The following is a 20,000-nucleotide window of genomic DNA, read 5'->3' as shown; positions in this document are numbered from 1 at the left end:
TGCAATGTTCAATGAACTGGAAAACGATCAGGTAGAGAAGCAATAAAAGTGTCGACATCGTTGGGATTCGAACCCACGCCCCCGAAGAGACTGGTGCCTTAAACCAGCGCCTTAGACCGCTCGGCCACGCTACCGATGCTTCGTAATATATTATAATGCAATGTTCAATGAACTGGAAAACGATCAGGTAGAGAAGCAATAAAAGTTTCGGCATCGTTGGGATTTGAGCCCAAACCGCCGAAGAGACTGGTGTCTTAAACCAGCGCCTTAGACCATTCGGACATGCTACGGATGGGGTGCACTCTTTTATAATACAATATTCAATACATTGGATGAACGACCTTGTAGAGAAGCAATAAAAGTTTTGGCAGCGTTGGGATTTGAACCCACGCCCCCGAACAGACTGGTGCCTTAAACCAGCGCCTTAGACCGCTCGGCCACGCTACCGATGATTCGTAATATATTATAATGCAATGTTCACTGAACTGGACAAACGATAGGTAGAGAAGCAATAAAAGTTTCGGCATCGTTGGGATTTGAGCCCACGCCCCCGAAGAGACTGGTGCCTTAAACCAGCGCCTTAGACCGTTCGGACATGCTACCGATGGGGTGCACTCTTTTATAATACAATATTCAATACATTGGATGAAAGACCTTGCAGAGAAGCAATAAAAGTTTTGGCAGCGGTGGGATTCGAACCCACGCCCCCGAAGAGACTGGTGCCTTAAACCAGCGCCTTAGACCGCTCTTCCAAGCTACTGATGGGGTGCACTCTTTTATAACGCAATATTCAATACATTGGATGAACGACCTTGTAGAGAAGCAATAAAAGTTTTGGCAGCGATGGGATTCGAACCCACGCCCCCGAAGAGATTGGTGCCTTAAACCAGCGCTTTAGACCGCTCGGCCACGCTACCGATGCTTCGTAATATATTATAATGCAATGTTCAATGAACTGGACAAACGATCAGGTAGAGAAGCAATAAAACTTTCGGCATCGTTGGGATTGGAGCCCAAACCGCCGAAGAGACTGGTGCCTTAAACCAGCGCCTTAGACCGTTCGGACATGCTACCGATAGCTGGCACTATTTTATAATGCAATATTCAATACATTGGATGAACGACCTTGTAGAGAAGCAATAAGAGTTTTGGCAGCGGTGGTATTCGAACCCACGCCCCCGAAGGGACTGGTGCCTTAAACCAGCGCCTTAGACCGCTCGGCCAAGCTACTGATGGGGTGCACTCTTTTATAATGCAATATTCAATACATTGGATGAACGACCTTGTAGAGAAGCAATAAAAGTTTTGGCAGCGGTGGGATTCGAACCCACGACCCCGAAGAGACTGGTACCTTAAACCACCGCCTTAGACCGTTCGGCCACACTACCTTTTTTTTTTTTTTTTTTTTTTTATTGCCTGGCATGGACATTGTACAGGGCAATCATTGCACACACATATATTACAATACAAAGAAAAGAAAAAAAAAAACAAGCATTGCCATCAGTCCCATTTGTACTGATGTTGTCCTCTTAAAAATACTTAAGGTTTGCCAGGGGTTCAAACCTTGACAACCATTCTGGCTCGATATCCTCTATTTTGCTACACTCAATGAATGCAGACATGCTTTGCCTGAAATAAATTACTGCTGGCTTTGCGTCCGGGTCGAAATGGTATCCGGCCATTCGTGCACGCCATATACAGTGGAGACCGGTCAACATCACTACATCAAATGGGACCCCATCATCATTTGTTACTGCGAGGTACCTTATTCCGTGTGGGTCTAGTGGAAAATCCTTCTTTATTGTCCTCTGTAATATGTCCCAAAAATGTACCCCTTCCCAACAATGCAAAAAAACATGGTCTATTGTTTCTGGTTTCTTACATATCAAGCAGTGTGACCCCCATGGTGTAAAAAAACCCCGTTCCTCTGTGAAAGTCTTTACTGATAGTGTTCCTGTGTGTAACTTGAAGAAAAAAGTTTTCACCCCTGTAGGTACCTGCATGTTTCTCACCCGCTTCAGTACATTTTGTCCCGGTCTTCCACTGTATATGGCCCTGTACAATGGTACTGGCAAAACCATAGCACATACATCTTTGTACAATTCTTTTCTTCTAACACTTGCTAGATAATCTATCGAAAAGCGTACAGATAAAAAACGTACACTATTCGGCCACACTACCGATGCTTCGTAATATATTATAATGCAATGTTCAATGAACTGGACAAACGATCAGGTAGAGAAGCAATAAAAGTGTCGGCATCGTTGGGATTTGAGCCCACGCCCCCGAAGAGACTGCTGCCTTAAACCAGCGCCTTAGACCGTTCGGACATGCTACCGATGGCTGGTACTATTTTATAATGCGATATTCAATACATTGAATCAACGACCTTGTAGAGGAGCAATAAATGTTTTGGCAGCGGTGGGATTCGAACCCACGCCCCCGAAGAGACTAGTGCCTTAAACCAGCGCCTTAGACCGCTCGGCCACGCTACCGTTGCTTCGTAGTGTATTATACTGCAATGTTCACTGAACTGGAAAAACGATCAGGTAGAGAAGTAATAAAAGTTTCGGCATCGTTGGGATTTGAGCCCACGCCCCCGAAGAGACTGGTGCCTTAAACCAGTGCCTTAGACCATTCAGACATGCTACCGATGGGGTGCACTCTTTCATAATAGAGTATTCAATACATTGGATGAACGACCTTGTAGAGAAGCAATAAAAGTTTTGGCAGCGGTTGGATTCGAGCCCACGACCCCGAAGAGACTGGTGCCTTAAACCACCGCCTTAGACCGCTGGGCCACGCTACCGATGCTTCGTAATATATTATAATGCAATGTTCAATGAACTCGACAAACGATCAGGTAGAGAAGCAATAACAGTGTCGGCATCGTTGGGATTTGAGCCCACGCCCCCGAAGAGACTGGTGCCTTAAACCAGCGCCTTAGACCGTTCGGACATGCTACCTATGGGGTGCACTCTTTCATAATACAATATTCAATACATTGAATGAACGACCTTGTAGAGAAGCTATAAAAGTTTTGGCAGCGGTGGGATTCAAACCCACGCCCCCGAAAAGACTGGTGCCTTAAACCAGCGCCTTAGACCGCTCGGCCAAGCTACTGATGGGGTGCACTTTTTTATGATGCAATATTCAATACATTGGATGAACGACCTTGTAGAGAAGCAATAAAAGTTTTGGCAGCGGTGGGATTCGAACCCACGACCTCGAAGAGACTGGTGCCTTAAACCACCGCCTTAGACCACTCGGTCACGCTACCGATGCTTCGTAATATATTATAATGCAATGTTCAATGAACTGGACAAACGATCAGGTAGAGAATCAATAAAAGTGTCGACATCGTTGGGATTTGAGCCCACGCCCCCGAAGAGACTGGTGCCTTAAACCAGCGCCTTAGACCGTTCGGACATGCTACCGATGGGGTGCACTCTTTCATAATACAATATTCAATAGATTGGATGAACGACCTTGTAGAGAAGCAATAAATGTTTTGGCAGCGGTGGGATTCAAACCCACGCCCCCGAAGAGACTGGTGCCTTAAACCAGCGCCTTAGACCGCTCTTCCAAGCTACTGATGGGGTGCACTCTTTTATAACGCAATATTCAATACATTGGATGAACGACCTTGTAGAGAAGCAATAAAAGTTTTGGCAGCGATGGGATTCGATCCCACGCCCCCGAAGAGATTGGTGCCTTAAACCAGCGCTTTAGACCGCTCGGCCACGCTACCGATGCTTCGTAATATATTATAATGCAATGTTCAATGAACTGGACAAACGATCAGGTAGAGAAGCAATAACAGTGTCGGCATCGTTGGGATTTGAGCCCACGCCCCCGAAGAGACTGGTGCCTTAAACCAGCGCCTTAGAACGTTCGGACATGCTACCGATGGGGTGCACTCTTTCATAATACAATATTCAATAGATTGGATGAACGACCTTGTAGAGAAGCAATAAATGTTTTGGCAGCGGTGGGATTCAAACCCACGCCCCCGAAGAGACTGGTGCCTTAAACCAGCGCCTTAGACCCCTCTTCCAAGCTACTGATGGGGTGCACTCTTTAATAACGCAATATTCAATACATTGGATGAACGACCTTGTAGAGAAGCAATAAAAGTTTTGGCAGCGATGGGATTCGAACCCACGCCCCCGAAGAGATTGGTGCCTTAAACCAGCGCTTTAGACCGCTCGGCCACGCTACCGATGCTTCGTAATATATTATAATGCAATGTTCAATGAACTGGACAAACGATCAGGTAGAGAAGCAATAACAGTGTCGGCATCGTTGGGATTTGAGCCCACGCCCCCGAAGAGACTGGTGCCTTAAACCAGCGCCTTAGACCGTTCGGACATGCTACCGATGGGGTGCACTCTTTCATAATACAATATTCAATAGATTGGATGAACGACCTTGTAGAGAAGCAATAAATGTTTTGGCAGCGGTGGGATTCAAACCCACGCCCCCGAAGAGACTGGTGCCTTAAACCAGCGCCTTAGACCGCTCTTCCAAGCTACTGATGGGGTGCACTCTTTTATAACGCAATATTCAATACATTGGATGAACGACCTTGTAGAGAAGCAATAAAAGTTTTGGCAGCGATGGGATTCGAACCCACGCCCCCGAAGAGATTGGTGCCTTAAACCAGCGCTTTAGACCGCTCGGCCACGCTACCGATGCTTCGTAATATATTATAATGCAATGTTCAATGAACTGGACAAACGATCAGGTAGAGAAGCAATAAAACTTTCGGCATCGTTGGGATTGGAGCCCAAACCGCCGAAGAGACTGGTGCCTTAAACCAGCGCCTTAGACCGTTCGGACATGCTACCGAGAGCTGGCACTATTTTATAATGCAATATTCAATACATTGGATGAACGACCTTGTAGAGAAGCAATAAGAGTTTTGGCAGCGGTGGTATTCGAACCCACGCCCCCGAAGGGACTGGTGCCTTAAACCAGCGCCTTAGACCGCTCGGCCAAGCTACCGATGGGGTGCACTCTTTTATAATACGATATTCAATACATTGGATGAACGACCTTGTAGAGAAGCAATAAAAGTTTTGGCAGCGGTGGGATTCGAACCCACGCCCCCGAAGAGACTGGTGCCTTAAACCAGCGCCTTAGACCGCTAGGCCACGCTACCGATGCTTCGTAATATATTATAATGCAATGTTCAATGAACTGGACGAACGATCAGGTAGAGATGCAATAAAAGTTTCGGCAGCTTTGGGATTTGAGCCCACGCCCCCGAAGAGACTGGTGCCTTAAACCAGCGCCTTAGACCGTTCGGACATGCTACCTATGGGGTGCACTCTTTCATAATACAGTATTCAATACATTGGATGAACGACCTTGTAGAGAAGCAATAAAAGTTTTGGCAGCAGTGGGATTCGAACCCACGCCCCCGAAGAGACTAGTGCCTTAAACCAGCGCCTTAGACCGCTCGGCCACGCTACCGTTGCTTCGTAGTGTATTATACTGCAATGTTCACTGAACTGGAAAAACGATCAGGTAGAGAAGTAATAAAAGTTTCGGCATCGTTGGGATTTGAGCCCACGCCCCCGAAGAGACTGGTGCCTTAAACCAGTGGCTTAGACCATTCAGACATGCTACCGATGGGGTGCACTCTTTCATAATACAGTATTCAATACATTGGATGAACGACCTTGTAGAGAAGCAATAAAAGTTTTGGCAGCGGTGGGATTCGAGCCCACGACCCCGAAGAGACTGGTGCCTTAAACCACCGCCTTAGACCGCTGGGCCACGCTACCGATGCTTCGTAATATATTATAATGCAATGTTCAATGAACTCGACAAACGATCAGGTAGAGAAGCAATAACAGTGTCGGCATCGTTGGGATTTGAGCCCACGCCCCCGAAGAGACTGGTGCCTTAAACCAGCGCCTTAGACCGTTCGGACATGCTACCTATGGGGTGCACTCTTTCATAATACAATATTCAATACATTGAATGAACGACCTTGTAGAGAAGCTATAAAAGTTTTGGCAGCGGTGGGATTCAAACCCACGCCCCCGAAAAGACTGGTGCCTTAAACCAGCGCCTTAGACCGCTCGGCCAAGCTACTGATGGGGTGCACTTTTTTATGATGCAATATTCAATACATTGGATGAACGACCTTGTAGAGAAGCAATAAAAGTTTTGGCAGCGGTGGGATTCGAACCCACGACCTCGAAGAGACTGGTGCCTTAAACCACCGCCTTCGACCACTCGGTCACGCTACCGATGCTTCGTAATATATTATAATGCAATGTTCATTGAACTGGACAAACGATCAGGTAGAGAATCAATAAAAGTGTCGACATCGTTGGGATTTGAGCCCACGCCCCCGAAGAGACTGGTGCCTTAAACCAGCGCCTTAGACCGTCCGGACATGCTACCGATGGCTGGCACTATTTTATAATACAATATTCAATACATTGGATGAACGACCTTGTAGAGAAGCAATAAAAGTTTTGGCAGCGGTGGGATTCGAACCCACGACCACGAAGAGACTGGTGCCTTAAACCACCGCCTTAGACCACTCGGTCACGCTACCGATGCTTCGTAATATATTATAATGCAATGTTCAATGAACTGGACAAACGATCAGGTAGAGAATCAATAAAAGTGTCGACATCGTTGGGATTTGAGCCCACGCCCCCGAAGAGACTGGTGCCTTAAACCAGCGCCTTAGACCGTCCGGACATGCTATCGATGGCTGGCACTATTTTATAATACAATATTCAATACATTGGATGAACGACCTTGTAGAGAAGCAATAAAGTTTTGGCAGCGGTGGGATTCGAACCCACGCCCCCCCAGAGACTGGTGCCTTAAACCACCGCCTTAGACCACTCGGTCACGCTACCGATGCTTCGTAATATATTATAATGCAATGTTCACTGAACTGGACAAACGATAGGTAGAGAAGCAATAAAAGTTTCGGCATCGTTGGGATTTGAGCCCACGCCCCCGAAGAGACTGGTGCCTTAAACCAGTGCCTTAGACTGTTCGGACATGCTACCGATGGGGTGCACTCTTTCATAATACAATATTCAATACATTGGATGAACGACCTTGTAGAGAAGCAATAGAAGTTTTGGCAGCGGTGGGATTCGAACCCACGCCCCCGAAGAGACTGGTGCCTTAAACCAGCGCCTTATACCGCTCAGCCACGCTACCGATGCTTCGTAATATATTATAATGCAATGTTTAATGAACTGGACAAACGATCAAGTAGAGAAGCAATAAAAGTTTCGGCAGCCTTGGGATTTGAGCCCACGCCCCCGAAGAGACTGGTGCCTTAGCCTTAAACCATCGCCATCGCCTTACACCGTTCGGACATGCTACCGATGGCTGGCACTATTTTATAATACAATATTCAGTACATTGGATGAACGACCTTGTAGAGAAGCAATAAAAGTTTTGGCAGCGGTGGGATTCGAACCCATGCCCCCGAAGATACTGGTGCCTTAAACCAGTGCCTTAGACCGTTCGGACATGCTACCGATGGGGTGTACTCTTTCATAATACCATATTCAATACATTGGATGAACGACCTTGTAGAGAAGCAATAGAAGTTTTGGCAGCGGTGGGATTCGAACCCACGCCCCCGAAGAGACTGGTGCCTTAAACCAGCGCATTAGACCACTGGGCCACGCTACCGATGCTTCGTAATATATTATATTGCAATGTTCAATGAACTGGACAAACGATCAGGTAGAGAAGCAATAAAAGTTTCGGCACCGTTGGGATTTGAGCCCACGCCCCCGAAGAGACTGGTGCCTAACACCAGCGCCTTAGACCGTTCGGACATGCTACTGATGGGGTGCACTCTTTCATAATACAATATTCAATAGATTGGATGAACGACCTTGTAGAGAAGCAATAAAAGTTTTTGCAGCGATGGCATTCGAACCCACGCCCCCGAAGAGATTGGTGCCTTAAACCAGCGCCTTAGACCACTCGGCCACGCTACCGATGCTTCGTAATATATTATAATGCAATGTTCAATGAACTGGACAAACGATCAGGTAGAGAAGCAATAAAACTTTCGGCATCGTTGGGATTGGAGCCCAAACCGCCGAAGAGACTGGTGCCTTAAACCAGCGCCTTAGACCGTTCGGACATGCTACCGATAGCTGGCACTATTTTATAATGCAATATTCAATACATTGGATGAACGACCTTGTAGAGAAGCAATAAGAGTTTTGGCAGCGGTGGTATTCGAACCCACGCCCCCGAAGAGACTGGTGCCTTAAACCAGCGCCTTAGACCGCTCGGCCAAGCTACTGATGGGGTGCACTCTTTTATAATGCAATATTCAATACATTGGATGAACGACCTTGTAGAGAAGCAATAAAAGTTTTGGCAGCGGTGGGATTTGAACCCACGACCCCGAAGAGACTGGTACCTTAAACCACCGCCTTAGACCGTTCGGCCACACTACCGATGCTTCGTAATATATTATAATGCAATGTTCAATGAACTGGACAAACGATCAGGTAGAGAAGCAATAAAAGTGTCGGCAGCTTTGGGATTTGAGCCCCCGCCCCCGAAGAGACTGGTGCCTTAAACCAGCGCCTTAGACCGTCCGGACATGCTACCGAGGGCTAGCACTATTTTCTAATACAATATTCAATACATTGGATGAACGACCTTGTAGAGAAGCAATAAATGTTTGGGCAGCGGTGGGATTCGAACTCACGCCCCCGAAGAGACTGGTGCCTTAAACCAGCGCCTTAGACCGCTCGGCCACGCTACCGTTGCTTCGTAGTATATTATAATGCAATGTTCACTGAACTGGAAAAACGATCAGGTAGAGAAGTAATAAAAGTTTCGGCATCGTTGGGATTTGAGCCCACGCCCCCGAAGAGACTGGTGCCTTAAACCAGTGCCTTAGACCATTCAGACATGCTACCGATGGGGTGCACTCTTTCATAATACAGTATTCAATACATTAGATGAACGACCTTGTAGAGAAGCAATAAAAGTTTTGGCAGCGGTGGGATTCGAACCCACGACCCCGAAGAGACTGGTGCCTTAAACCACCGCCTTAGACCGCTGGGCCACGCTACCGATGCTTCGTAATATATTATAATGCAATGTTCAATGAACTCGACAAACGATCAGGTAGAGAAGCAATAACAGTGTCGGCATCGTTGGGATTTGAGCCCACGCCCCCGAAGAGACTGGTGCCTTAAACCAGCGCCTTAGACCGTTCGGACATGCTACCGATGGGGTGCACTTTTTTATAATACAATATTCAATACATTGGATGAACGACCTTGAAGAGAAGCAATAAAAGTTTTGGCAGCGGTGGGATTCGAACCCACGCCCCCGAAGAGACTGGTGCCTTAAACCAGCGCCTTAGACCGCTCGGCCACGCTACCGATGCTTCGTAATATATTATAATGCAATGTTCACTGAACTGGACAAACGATCAGGTAGAGAAGCAATAAAAGTTTCGGCATCGCTGGGATTTGAGCCCACGCCCCCGAAGTGACTGGTGCCTTAAACCAGCGCCTTAGACCGTTCGGACATGCTACCTATGGGGTGCACTTTTTTATAATGCAATATTCAATACATTGGATGAACGACCTTGTAGAGAAGCAATAAAGGTTTTGGCAGCAGCGGGATTCGAACCCACGACCTCGAAGAGACTGGTGCCTTAAACCACCGCCTTAGACCACTCGGCCACGCTACCGATGCTTCGTAATATATTATAATGCAATGTTCAATGAACTGGACAAACGATCAGGTAGAGAATCAATAAAAGTGTCGACATCGTTGGGATTTGAGCCCACGCCCCCGAAGAGACTGGTGCTTTAAACCAGCGCCTTAGACCGTCCGGACATGCTACCGATGGCTGGCACTATTTTATAATACAATATTCAATACATTGGATGAACGACCTTGTAGAGAAGCAATAAAAGTTTTGGCAGCGGTGGGATTCGAACCCACGCCCCCCCAAGGACTGGTGCCTTAAACCAGCGCCTTAGACCGCTCGGCCACGCTATCGTTGCTACGTAGTATATTATAATGCAATGTTCACTGAACTGGACAAACGATAGGTAGAGAAGCAATAAAAGTTTCGGCATCGTTGGGATTTGAGCCCACGCCCCCGAAGAGACTGGTGCCTTAAACCAGTGCCTTAGACTCTTCGGGCATGCTTCCGATGGGGTGCACTCTTTCATAATACAATATTCAATACATTGGATGAACGACCTTGTAGAGAAGCAATAGAAGTTTTGGCAGCGGTGGGATTCGAACCCACGCCACCGAAGAGACTGGTGCCTTAAACCAGCGCCTTATACCGCTCAGCCACGCTACCGATGCTTCGTAATATATTATAATGCAATGTTCAATGAACTAGACAAACGATCGGGTAGAGAAGCAATAAAAGTGTCGGCATCGTTGGGATATGAGCCCACGCCCCCGAATAGACTGGTGCCTTAAACCAGCGCCTTAGACCGTTCGGACATGCTACCGATGGGGTGCACTCTTTTACAATACAATATTCAATACATTGGATGAACGACCTTGTAGAGAAGCAATAAAAGTTTTGGCAGCGGTGGGATTCGAACCCACGCCCCCGAAGAGACTGGTGCCTTAAACCAGCGCCTTAGACCGCTAGGCCACGCTACCGACGCTTCGTAACATATTATAATTCAATGTTCAATGAACTGGACAAACGATCAGGTAGAGAAGCCATAAAAGTTTCGGCAGCTTTGGGATTTGAGCCCACGCCCCCGAAGAGACTGGTGCTTTAAACCAGCGCCTTAGACCGTCCGGACATGCTACCGATGGCTAGCACTATTTTATAATACAATATTCAATACATTGGATGAATGACCTTGTAGAGAAGCAATAAAAGTTTTGGCAGCGGTGGGATTCGAACCCACGCCCCCGAATAGACTGGTGCCTTAAACCAGCGCCTTAGACCGCTCGGCCACACTACCGTTGCTTCGTAGTATATTATAATGCAATGTTCACTGAACTGGATAAACGATCAGGTAGAGAAGCAATAAAAGTTTCGGCATCGTTGGGATTTGAGCCCACGCCCTCGAACAGACTGGTGTCTTAAACCAGTGCCTTAGACCATTCAGACATGCTACCGATGGGGTGCACTCTTTCATAATACAATATTCAATACATTGGATGAACGACCTTGTAGAGAAGCAATAAAAGTTGTGGCAGCGGTGGGATTCGAACCCACGACCCCGAAGAGACTGGTGCCTTAAACCACCGCCTTAGACCGCTGGGCCACGCTACCGATGCTTCGTAATATATTATAATGCAATGTTCAATGAACTGGACAAACGATCAGGTAGAGAAGCAATAACAGTGTCGGCATCGTTGGGATTTGAGCCCACGCCCCCGAAGAGACTGGTGCCTTAAACCAGCGCCTTAGACCGTTCGGACATGCTACCGATGGGGTGCACTCTTTTATAATACAATATTCAATACATTGGATGAACGACCTTGAAGAGAAGCAATAAAAGTTCTGGCAGCGGTGGGATTCGAACCCACGCCCAAGAAGAGACTGGTGCCTTAAACCAGCGCCTTAGACCGCTCGGCCATGCTACCGATGCTTCGTAATATATTATAATGCAATGTTCACTGAACTGGACAAACGATCAGGTAGAGAAGCAATAAAAGTTTCGGCACTGTTGGGATTTGAGCCCACGCCCCCGAAGAGACTGGTGCCTTAAACCAGCGCCTTAGACCGTTCGGACATGCTACCGATGGGGTGCACTCTTTCATAATACAATATTCAATACATTGGATGAACGACCTTGTAGAGAAGGAATAAAAGTTTTGGCAGCGGTGGGATTCAAACCCACGCCCCCGAAGAGACTGGTGCCTTAAACCAGCGCCTTAGACCGCTCGGCCACGCTACTTTTTTTTTTTTTTCTTTATTGCCGGCTTCGCACAAAAGAAATACAATTTACGATCACATTTAAACAAGTTTAAAAAAAACACCAGCCTGGCTGTGACTGGTTTCATTTAAAACTGCTTCATTGTAGCCAACACATTCAACAACGACACCCATTCGGGTCTTTCTTCTCTGGAAGATAACACGTCTCTTATGTATACAATACTTTCCGTGAAGTATTCATGCGCACATCGGGCATCTTTATCTACGTGTCTTACTGCCATTCTAGTTCGCCACACGCTGTGAAGCACAAGCAACATAAACATATCATAAGGCACACCATCCTCATTTTCTACAGCCAAGAATCTAATACCGTGTGGTGTGATAGGCAAGTCCTTTTTCAAAGTACGCTGCAGAATGTCCCATAGAAAAACAGCATCCCAGCAATCAAGAAAAATGTGGTTGACAGTCTCGGGTTTCTTACAGATAAGGCAGTCCATCGACCACGGAACAAAGAAACCCTTTTCTTGTAACCATGGTTTTACGGGCATTGTTCCGCTGTGCAGCTGAAAAAAAAATGTCTTTGCACTTGCGCGTACGGTCATCATTTTCACTCTCTTCAATACGTCACGTTCAGCACCAACCTGGTATACTGATCTGTAGATAGGCTGAGGCAGCATTACGTCACGTAAATCTCTGTAAAGACGTTTTCTCTTTACAACAGATAAATATTCCATTGAAAATCTCACTTTCAGTATTTCATATGCCATTATAACCTCTCTTAAATATCCGCGTAGGTTACATTTCACAGGCATACTTGATACCACATAATCAGGAATCTTATTAGAAAGTACAATTTGTAGAAATGTTCTCACAAACGGATTACATTGGTCGCGTAAAAAAATATATCTAGACACAATTTGCTTGAGGAAGAGGTGAGCCAATCCTAAACCACCATTTCTTAGTGAATGAAATAAGTTTGTTCGACTCGTACGCTCCCAAACCGACCCCCAAACAAACACAGCTAAGACTCGATGCAATTTCTGCACATTTGCTCTTGACATAAATAGGAACTGCAGAACATACCATACTTTGCAAACAATGAACCAATTGCATGCAGTCGCTCTAGAAAACATAGAAAGTTCCCTACCACCCCAGTTTCTTGTCATCTCACGAGTGCTCTCACATATCTCTTTCCAGTAATCATCCGTGTTTTTATAATGCTGGAGGGGTACTCCGAGATACTTCGTCGGTACAAGTGACCAGTTCATATTTGCAAAGTTTTGTGGGGTGGTCTCCCAAGAACCATGCCACAAGCCTAGGCATTTGTCCCAGTTTACTGCACTGCCTGTCATCTTGCAAAAATAGGCCACATGACGTATCACTTCACTGACACTTTCCTTATCGCTACAAAACACGGCGATATCGTCAGCATATGTTAGCATTTTAACTTCACTGTTCATTAGCTGATACCCTTTTATTGTTTCATTGCTAATAATCTTCATGCAGAAAGGTTCCATATATATTGCAAATAATAAAGCCGAAATGGGATCACCTTGCCGCACACCGTTTGTCACTTGAAAGCTTTCAGTAAGTCGCCCATTAATTACAATACTCGTAAAGCACTCTCTATAGGCCATTTTTACCCCTTCCAAAATGACAGACCCTACATTAACATATTCTAATATCAAAAAAAGGATATCATGATTTACACGGTCAAAGGCTTTTTCCAGATCTAATTGCAACATTGCAACCTTGCCACCAAACACATCGCAGCTCTCCAGCACGCTTCTCGCTACATGAACATTTGTATTTATTGTGCGTCCTTTTATACCACAAGTCTGGTGTGGTCCAACTAGTATTTTCATCATCCTTTGCAACCTGCCTGCAAGAACCTTCATAAACACTTTATAGTCTGTGTTGGCTAAACTGATTGGTCGGTACGACTTGACGGACAATAATTTTTTGGGGTCGTCAGTTTTCGGTATGAGTATTACGTGCGTCTTTTTGAATGAGCCGGGCAGAACCTTTAATCTTATAGCCTCCGTGAAGACACGATGTAAGGCAACAGAAATAACACCTTTAAAAGTCTTGTACAATGCGGCACCAAATCCATCAGGTCCCGGTGCTTTGCCAGCCGCTAGGTCATCAATAGCCTTTTCTATTTCGGACACTTCAATCGCTATCTCCAGCTGCTCTCTCTCGTTATCAGAGAGCTTTGGTATCAAATGCAGAAACTGAGCCTCAAACCCTTCCTCTGCCTTCACTTTTCGGCCAAGTATGCCTCGGAAATATTCGACAAATACTTGCTCAATTGCTGTCGCTTCACGTACAATACCGCTATCAGTTGCAATCGCTTTGATTTCATTTCGCTTGGCGTATCTCTTTTCATCCCCAAGTGCACGCTTTGTTGGTGTTTCGCCGAGAGATAATTTTTCTGCACGTGCCCTTATCACCGCCCCTCTATATTTTTCAATGTCAATTGCCTCCAATTGGTTTTTCAACTGCCTTATTTCTTTTGTGTACTTTCCTGGCATTTTACTTTCTAGACTCAATGCGAAGTCTAACTGACATTGCAAATCTTTTTCTTTTTCCTTTTTGGCTCTATGTAACACACCGGATCTTTCTATGGCTTTCATCTTTGTCACCTCCTTAAAACGCTCCCAGGCTTCAATCACGTTCGCTTGAGGCTCAGCTAACATTTTGTTAATGGAATCCTGCACAGCTTCAACGAACAATTCATCTTTTAATAATAAGTCGTTTAATTTCCACACATCCCAGTTAAAGCGTGTCTTCTTCTGTTTATACCCTATAGTGAACATTACTAAACTGTGGTCACTGAAAGACACACTTTTTACTTCATAATTCGAACATACTCGCATTAACTCTACTGACACATAGGCTCTGTCTAGCCTCGCATGGCTTTCGTTCTGAAAGTGTGTGAAGTGCTCTTCTGCAGAGAGCACATCACCAACATCTTCGAGATGACAATCTTGTACAATAGTGCAGAGTAGCGTTGCACTTTGGTCTTTTATGGCTGCTTTTTTTTGCTCTGTCCTGAGGGTTGCAAACACAATTAAAGTCGCCGAGCATAATGACAATCCTGCCACAGCTAAGAAAAGTCTGTAAATTCTCAAACAATAATTTACGTTCAACTTCTTTGTTCGGTGCGTAAACACAGACAACTCGCCATTTTTTATTATTATATGTAAAATCGCAAACTATGAATCTCCCAGTACTAGACACAGTTACAGTCTCCTCAACTATACCAATAGAATTTTTAAGGAACAGTGCACAACCCGCCGACATTCCAACGGCATGAGACACACACACATCGTACCGGGCTCTAAAAGGGGACACCATTCGGTCAGTCTGATCTTGCCCTTCAACTTTTGTTTCCTGAATGGCAATAACATCGAGATCACGTTCCAGCATCAAACGACTTAATTGATACTGCCTTCGTCGAGCGGCAAGTCCCCTGACATTGAGAGTCGCAACTCTCAATTCTGCTTCGACGCTCATAGCCATTAGGACGTGAATGGCCGTCCCGGCCACATGGTTCTCACCTCTGATACTCCTTTATCACCATCAGGTCCAAGGTTCGATATGGTCTGATAGGTCCCCTTTCTTTTGATCACAAAAGTAGAGCGCCGCGCACGTTTCACGCAGCACATTATGCACACTTCACCACTGCGCTCCATTTGTTGGTGCTTCCGCCGGGTCAATACTTGTGTCACTTAATCCAGACCCCCACCTTACGGGGGCTTTTGATCTGAAGGGGGCCCCGCTGAAGGCCCCTTCTGTTGTTGATCTGTCAGTCGCTGATGCAATGTCTGCTGATTCGGCACTGGTTGCTGCTGCGGCAGTTGTGTCTGTTGCACCTGGGTTGGTGGGAGGTTCTCGGCTATTCGACGTTCGCTGAGGATGTTAGGTGCCGGTCTACGGCGCACGTTCATCGCCTTGGCCGGTGGTTCCTCCACTTCTTTCGTTGTAGCAGCCTTCTTGCCTTCCGCCTCTTCCCTGGGCCTTTTACATGTATTTGACGTGTCCATGTTTTCCGACATTTCTTCCTGCGCTGCAAGCGCCGTTATATCTTGTGTGTTCCTCGTGGATTGCACGTCTTTTGTAGAACCCTTGTCTTTGTTAGACGCCGTCTCAGCACCTGTGGGGCGTGGCGTAAGGGGCGTCAACTTGGGTTTCGGTTCCTCCCGACGCGCCCCTATCAGCTCTTCTGCTTCAGCCTCGTCCATGTGATGCTCGGAAAGTTCTTCGCCTCCCGCGGGCCCTGCTACACTTGCATATGTTCTCATACAGCCGCTCTCATTATGCCCAAAACGCCGACACACTGTACAACGTGGGGCTCGGCAATCCCTCCTAATATGACCTGTTCCGCGGCAACGCAGGCATAACGGTGCTCTTCCCGCGACGACAACTAGCGTGAGGTCTCCGGCAATCCGCAACTGATGTGGGAGGTCATCCACCGTGAGGCCAGCTTTGAGCCTGATGCTCACCACTCGCGTCGAAGAGCCTTTGTCGGTGCATCCATACACGCGCCAGCGCTCTCGCACTATTTCGTTCACCTTGCCATAAGGAGCCAACGCTGCCCTCACCTCGTCGTCAGGAACGTTAAACAGTAGCCAGTGTATCTTCAGCTTCGTATCCTGGTGGTTAGGGTCGATAGTGATACAGCGCTGGTTCTTCACCACAATGTCCCCAGCAGCGAGTATTCTCTTCTTGCCCTCCTCGTCCTTGAAAGTGATGGCCCAAACATGATTCATTTGGTACGCCCCCAAGGCAGCAACCTCGGGAAGCAAAGCCAAACGAATAAGAGCGTCCCTGAAATCCTCAACGCGATACGGCCGCGCCTTGATATCAGCGTGCAAAAAGACAGTATGCAGCGTTGAATCATTTGATGGCAGTCGGGGCAAAATAATCTGATAATCCTGTGACGATTCGTCCATGTTCCTGGTACCACGACCGAGCTGGGCCGTTGATGCCGCTCCGATATCGCCGGAGCTCATGCCGCCACGTCCGTACACTACGGTGGCCGGAAGTGGAATCGCTCGGCCACGCTACCGATGCTTCGTAATATATTATAATGCAATGTTCAATGAACTGGACAAACGATCAGGTAGAGAAGCAATAAAAGTTTCGGCATCTTTGGGATTTGAGCCCACGCCGCCGAAGAGACTGGTGTCTTAAACCAGCGCCTTAGACCGTTCGGACATGCTACCGATGGGGTGCACTCTTTTATAATACAATATTCAATACATTGGATGAATGACCTTGTAGAGAAGCAATAAAAGTTTTGGCAGCGGTGGGATTCGAACCCACGCCCCCGAAGAGACTGGTGCCTTAAACCAGCGCCTTAGACCGCTCGGCCACACTACCGTTGCTTCGTAGTATATTATAATGCAATGTTTAATGAACTGGACAAACGATCAGGTAGAGAAGCAATAAAAGTTTCGGCAGCCTTGGGATTTGAGCCCACGCCCCCGAAGAGACTGGTGCCTTAGCCTTAAACCATCGCCTTAGACCGTTCGGACATGCTACCGATGGCTGGTACTATTTTATAATACAATATTCAGTACATTGGATGAACGACCTTGTAGAGAAGCAATAAAAGTTTTGGCAGCGGTGGGATTCGAACCCATGCCCCCGAAGATACTGGTGCCTTAAACCAGCGCCTTAGACCGCTCGGCCACGCTACCGATGCTTCGTAATATATTATAATGCAATGTTCAATGAACTAGACAAACGATCGGGTAGAGAAGCAATAAAAGTGTCGGCATCGTTGGGATATGAGCCCACGCCCCCGAATAGACTGGTGCCTTAAACCAGCGCCTTAGACCGTTCGGACATGCTACCGATGGGGTGCACTCTTTTACAATACAATATTCAATACATTGGATGAACGACCTTGTAGAGAAGCAATAAAAGTTTTGGCAGCGGTGGGATTCGAACCCACGCCCCCGAAGAGACTGGTGCCTTAAACCAGCGCCTTAGACCGCTAGGCCACGCTACCGACGCTTCGTAATATATTATAATTCAATGTTCAATGAACTGGACAAACGATCAGGTAGAGAAGCCATAAAGGTTTCGGCAGCTTTGGGATTTGAGCCCACGCCCCCGAAGAGACTGGTGCTTTAAACCAGCGCCTTAGACCGTCCGGACATGCTACCGATGGCTAGCACTATTTTATAATACAATATTCAATACATTGGATGAATGACCTTGTAGAGAAGCAATAGAAGTTTTGGCAGCGGTGGGATTCGAACCCACGCCCCCGAAGAGACTGGTGCCTTAAACCAGCGCCTTATACCGCTCAGCCACGCTACCGATGCTTCGTAATATATTATAATGCAATGTTTAATGAACTGGACAAACGATCAGGTAGAGAAGCAATAAAAGTTTCGGCAGCCTTGGGATTTGAGCCCACGCCCCCGAAGAGACTGGTGCCTTAGCCTTAAACCATCGCCTTAGACCGTTCGGACATGCTACCGATGGCTGGCACTATTTTATAATACAATATTCAGTACATTGGATGAACGACCTTGTAGAGAAGCAATAAAAGTTTTGGCAGCGGTGGGATTCGAACCCATGCCCCCGAAGATACTGGTGCCTTAAACCAGTGCCTTAGACCGTTCGGACATGCTACCGATGGGGTGTACTCTTTCAAAATACAATATTCAATACATTGGATGAACGACCTTGTAGAGAAGCAATAGAAGTTTTGGCAGCGGTGGGATTCGAACCCACGCCCCCGAAGAGACTGGTGCCTTAAACCAGCGCATTAGACCACTGGGCCACGCTACCGATGCTTCGTAATATATTATATTGCAATGTTCAATGAACTGGACAAACGATCAGGTAGAGAAGCAATAAAAGTTTCGGCACCGTTGGGATTTGAGCCCACGCCCCCGAAGAGACTGGTGCCTAACACCAGCGCCTTAGACCGTTCGGACATGCTACCGATGGGGTGCACTCTTTCATAATACAATATTCAATAGATTGGATGAACGACCTTGTAGAGAAGCAATAAAAGTTTTTGCAGCGATGGGATTCGAACCCACGCCCCCGAAGAGATTGGTGCCTTAAACCAGCGCCTTAGACCACTCGGCCACGCTACCGATGCTTCGTAATATATTATAATGCAATGTTCAATGAACTGGACAAACGATCAGGTAGAGAAGCAATAAAACTTTCGGCATCGTTGGGATTGGAGCCCAAACCGCCGAAGAGACTGGTGCCTTAAACCAGCGCCTTAGACCGTTCGGACATGCTACCGATAGCTGGCACTATTTTATAATGCAATATTCAATACATTGGATGAACGACCTTGTAGAGAAGCAATAAGAGTTTTGGCAGCGGTGGTATTCGAACCCACGCCCCCGAAGAGACTGGTGCCTTAAACCAGCGCCTTAGACCGCTCGGCCAAGCTACTGATGGGGTGCACTCTTTTATAATGCAATATTCAATACATTGGATGAACGACCTTGTAGAGAAGCAATAAAAGTTTTGGCAGCGGTGGGATTTGAACCCACGACCCCGAAGAGACTGGTGCCTTAAACCAGCGCCTTAGACCGCTCGGCCACGCTACCGTTGCTTCGTAGTATATTATAATGCAATGTTCACTGAACTGGAAAAACGATCAGGTAGAGAAGTAATAAAAGTTTCGGCATCGTTGGGATTTGAGCCCACGCCCCCGAAGAGACTGGTGCCTTAAACCAGTGCCTTAGACCATTCAGACATGCTACCGATGGGGTGCACTCTTTCATAATACAGTATTCAATACTTTGGATGAACGACCTTGTAGAGAAGCAATAAAAGTTTTGGCAGCGGTGGGATTCGAACCCACGACCCCGAAGAGACGGGTGCCTTAAACCACCGCCTTAGACCGCTGGGCCACGCTACCGATGCTTCGTAATATATTATAATGCAATGTTCAATGAACTCGACAAAGGATCAGGTAGAGAAGCAATAACAGTGTCGGCATCGTTGGGATTTGAGCCCACGCCCCCGAAGAGACTGGTGCCTTAAACCAGCGCCTTAGACCGTCCGGACATGCTACCGAGGGCTAGCACTATTTTCTAATACAATA

General features: G+C 46.8%; 1 protein-coding gene and 30 non-coding genes across 31 annotated transcripts; all 31 read right to left on the bottom strand.

Annotated features, from left to right (window-relative positions):
• Positions 1 to 365: 365 nt before the first annotated feature.
• On the bottom strand, positions 366 to 447 carry TRNAL-AAG (transfer RNA leucine (anticodon AAG)). Its single transcript has one exon. It is a non-coding gene; the product is annotated as a tRNA-Leu (tRNA).
• A 388-nt stretch (positions 448 to 835) lies between these two features.
• TRNAL-AAG (transfer RNA leucine (anticodon AAG)) lies at positions 836 to 917 on the bottom strand. Its single transcript has one exon. It is a non-coding gene; the product is annotated as a tRNA-Leu (tRNA).
• A 389-nt stretch (positions 918 to 1,306) lies between these two features.
• Positions 1,307 to 1,388, bottom strand: TRNAL-AAG (transfer RNA leucine (anticodon AAG)). The gene has a single exon. It is a non-coding gene; the product is annotated as a tRNA-Leu (tRNA).
• Positions 1,389 to 2,413: 1,025 nt separating this feature from the next.
• TRNAL-AAG (transfer RNA leucine (anticodon AAG)) lies at positions 2,414 to 2,495 on the bottom strand. Its single transcript has one exon. It is a non-coding gene; the product is annotated as a tRNA-Leu (tRNA).
• Positions 2,496 to 3,198: 703 nt separating this feature from the next.
• Positions 3,199 to 3,280, bottom strand: TRNAL-AAG (transfer RNA leucine (anticodon AAG)). Its single transcript has one exon. It is a non-coding gene; the product is annotated as a tRNA-Leu (tRNA).
• An 860-nt stretch (positions 3,281 to 4,140) lies between these two features.
• TRNAL-AAG (transfer RNA leucine (anticodon AAG)) lies at positions 4,141 to 4,222 on the bottom strand. Its single transcript has one exon. It is a non-coding gene; the product is annotated as a tRNA-Leu (tRNA).
• Positions 4,223 to 4,611: 389 nt separating this feature from the next.
• On the bottom strand, positions 4,612 to 4,693 carry TRNAL-AAG (transfer RNA leucine (anticodon AAG)). Its single transcript has one exon. It is a non-coding gene; the product is annotated as a tRNA-Leu (tRNA).
• A 389-nt stretch (positions 4,694 to 5,082) lies between these two features.
• TRNAL-AAG (transfer RNA leucine (anticodon AAG)) lies at positions 5,083 to 5,164 on the bottom strand. The gene has a single exon. It is a non-coding gene; the product is annotated as a tRNA-Leu (tRNA).
• A 232-nt stretch (positions 5,165 to 5,396) lies between these two features.
• On the bottom strand, positions 5,397 to 5,478 carry TRNAL-AAG (transfer RNA leucine (anticodon AAG)). Its single transcript has one exon. It is a non-coding gene; the product is annotated as a tRNA-Leu (tRNA).
• Positions 5,479 to 6,181: 703 nt separating this feature from the next.
• TRNAL-AAG (transfer RNA leucine (anticodon AAG)) lies at positions 6,182 to 6,263 on the bottom strand. The gene has a single exon. It is a non-coding gene; the product is annotated as a tRNA-Leu (tRNA).
• Positions 6,264 to 7,121: 858 nt separating this feature from the next.
• On the bottom strand, positions 7,122 to 7,203 carry TRNAL-AAG (transfer RNA leucine (anticodon AAG)). The gene has a single exon. It is a non-coding gene; the product is annotated as a tRNA-Leu (tRNA).
• A 401-nt stretch (positions 7,204 to 7,604) lies between these two features.
• Positions 7,605 to 7,686, bottom strand: TRNAL-AAG (transfer RNA leucine (anticodon AAG)). The gene has a single exon. It is a non-coding gene; the product is annotated as a tRNA-Leu (tRNA).
• Positions 7,687 to 8,703: 1,017 nt separating this feature from the next.
• On the bottom strand, positions 8,704 to 8,785 carry TRNAL-AAG (transfer RNA leucine (anticodon AAG)). The gene has a single exon. It is a non-coding gene; the product is annotated as a tRNA-Leu (tRNA).
• Positions 8,786 to 9,017: 232 nt separating this feature from the next.
• On the bottom strand, positions 9,018 to 9,099 carry TRNAL-AAG (transfer RNA leucine (anticodon AAG)). Its single transcript has one exon. It is a non-coding gene; the product is annotated as a tRNA-Leu (tRNA).
• A 232-nt stretch (positions 9,100 to 9,331) lies between these two features.
• Positions 9,332 to 9,413, bottom strand: TRNAL-AAG (transfer RNA leucine (anticodon AAG)). Its single transcript has one exon. It is a non-coding gene; the product is annotated as a tRNA-Leu (tRNA).
• Positions 9,414 to 9,645: 232 nt separating this feature from the next.
• On the bottom strand, positions 9,646 to 9,727 carry TRNAL-AAG (transfer RNA leucine (anticodon AAG)). Its single transcript has one exon. It is a non-coding gene; the product is annotated as a tRNA-Leu (tRNA).
• A 232-nt stretch (positions 9,728 to 9,959) lies between these two features.
• Positions 9,960 to 10,041, bottom strand: TRNAL-AAG (transfer RNA leucine (anticodon AAG)). The gene has a single exon. It is a non-coding gene; the product is annotated as a tRNA-Leu (tRNA).
• A 231-nt stretch (positions 10,042 to 10,272) lies between these two features.
• Positions 10,273 to 10,354, bottom strand: TRNAL-AAG (transfer RNA leucine (anticodon AAG)). Its single transcript has one exon. It is a non-coding gene; the product is annotated as a tRNA-Leu (tRNA).
• A 232-nt stretch (positions 10,355 to 10,586) lies between these two features.
• TRNAL-AAG (transfer RNA leucine (anticodon AAG)) lies at positions 10,587 to 10,668 on the bottom strand. Its single transcript has one exon. It is a non-coding gene; the product is annotated as a tRNA-Leu (tRNA).
• A 232-nt stretch (positions 10,669 to 10,900) lies between these two features.
• TRNAL-AAG (transfer RNA leucine (anticodon AAG)) lies at positions 10,901 to 10,982 on the bottom strand. The gene has a single exon. It is a non-coding gene; the product is annotated as a tRNA-Leu (tRNA).
• A 232-nt stretch (positions 10,983 to 11,214) lies between these two features.
• Positions 11,215 to 11,296, bottom strand: TRNAL-AAG (transfer RNA leucine (anticodon AAG)). The gene has a single exon. It is a non-coding gene; the product is annotated as a tRNA-Leu (tRNA).
• Positions 11,297 to 11,528: 232 nt separating this feature from the next.
• TRNAL-AAG (transfer RNA leucine (anticodon AAG)) lies at positions 11,529 to 11,610 on the bottom strand. Its single transcript has one exon. It is a non-coding gene; the product is annotated as a tRNA-Leu (tRNA).
• Positions 11,611 to 11,842: 232 nt separating this feature from the next.
• Positions 11,843 to 11,924, bottom strand: TRNAL-AAG (transfer RNA leucine (anticodon AAG)). Its single transcript has one exon. It is a non-coding gene; the product is annotated as a tRNA-Leu (tRNA).
• A 3,730-nt stretch (positions 11,925 to 15,654) lies between these two features.
• Positions 15,655 to 16,930, bottom strand: LOC142802819 (uncharacterized). The gene has a single exon (XM_075887867.1). It carries the CDS (start codon positions 16,918 to 16,920, stop codon positions 15,655 to 15,657), a length of 1,266 nt encoding a protein of 421 aa, XP_075743982.1. The 5' UTR covers positions 16,921 to 16,930.
• Positions 16,931 to 17,208: 278 nt separating this feature from the next.
• On the bottom strand, positions 17,209 to 17,290 carry TRNAL-AAG (transfer RNA leucine (anticodon AAG)). The gene has a single exon. It is a non-coding gene; the product is annotated as a tRNA-Leu (tRNA).
• A 238-nt stretch (positions 17,291 to 17,528) lies between these two features.
• On the bottom strand, positions 17,529 to 17,610 carry TRNAL-AAG (transfer RNA leucine (anticodon AAG)). Its single transcript has one exon. It is a non-coding gene; the product is annotated as a tRNA-Leu (tRNA).
• A 232-nt stretch (positions 17,611 to 17,842) lies between these two features.
• On the bottom strand, positions 17,843 to 17,924 carry TRNAL-AAG (transfer RNA leucine (anticodon AAG)). Its single transcript has one exon. It is a non-coding gene; the product is annotated as a tRNA-Leu (tRNA).
• Positions 17,925 to 18,156: 232 nt separating this feature from the next.
• Positions 18,157 to 18,238, bottom strand: TRNAL-AAG (transfer RNA leucine (anticodon AAG)). Its single transcript has one exon. It is a non-coding gene; the product is annotated as a tRNA-Leu (tRNA).
• Positions 18,239 to 18,633: 395 nt separating this feature from the next.
• Positions 18,634 to 18,715, bottom strand: TRNAL-AAG (transfer RNA leucine (anticodon AAG)). The gene has a single exon. It is a non-coding gene; the product is annotated as a tRNA-Leu (tRNA).
• A 232-nt stretch (positions 18,716 to 18,947) lies between these two features.
• TRNAL-AAG (transfer RNA leucine (anticodon AAG)) lies at positions 18,948 to 19,029 on the bottom strand. The gene has a single exon. It is a non-coding gene; the product is annotated as a tRNA-Leu (tRNA).
• A 389-nt stretch (positions 19,030 to 19,418) lies between these two features.
• TRNAL-AAG (transfer RNA leucine (anticodon AAG)) lies at positions 19,419 to 19,500 on the bottom strand. Its single transcript has one exon. It is a non-coding gene; the product is annotated as a tRNA-Leu (tRNA).
• Between the last annotated feature and the right edge of the window lie 500 nt (positions 19,501 to 20,000).

The sequence above is a fragment of the Rhipicephalus microplus genome, chromosome 3, assembly GCF_043290135.1.
Source record: "Rhipicephalus microplus isolate Deutch F79 chromosome 3, USDA_Rmic, whole genome shotgun sequence".
In the NCBI taxonomy this organism is placed as follows: Eukaryota; Metazoa; Arthropoda; class Arachnida; order Ixodida; family Ixodidae; genus Rhipicephalus; species Rhipicephalus microplus.
The sequence above is the reverse complement of the archived record's forward strand: the minus strand, read 5'-3'. Positions and strand labels throughout refer to the sequence as shown.

Coding starts and splice junctions, on each gene's coding strand:
- LOC142802819 (XM_075887867.1), bottom strand. CDS start 16,920: ATGAGCTCCGGCGATATCGGAGCGGCATCAACGGCCCAGCTCGGTCGT.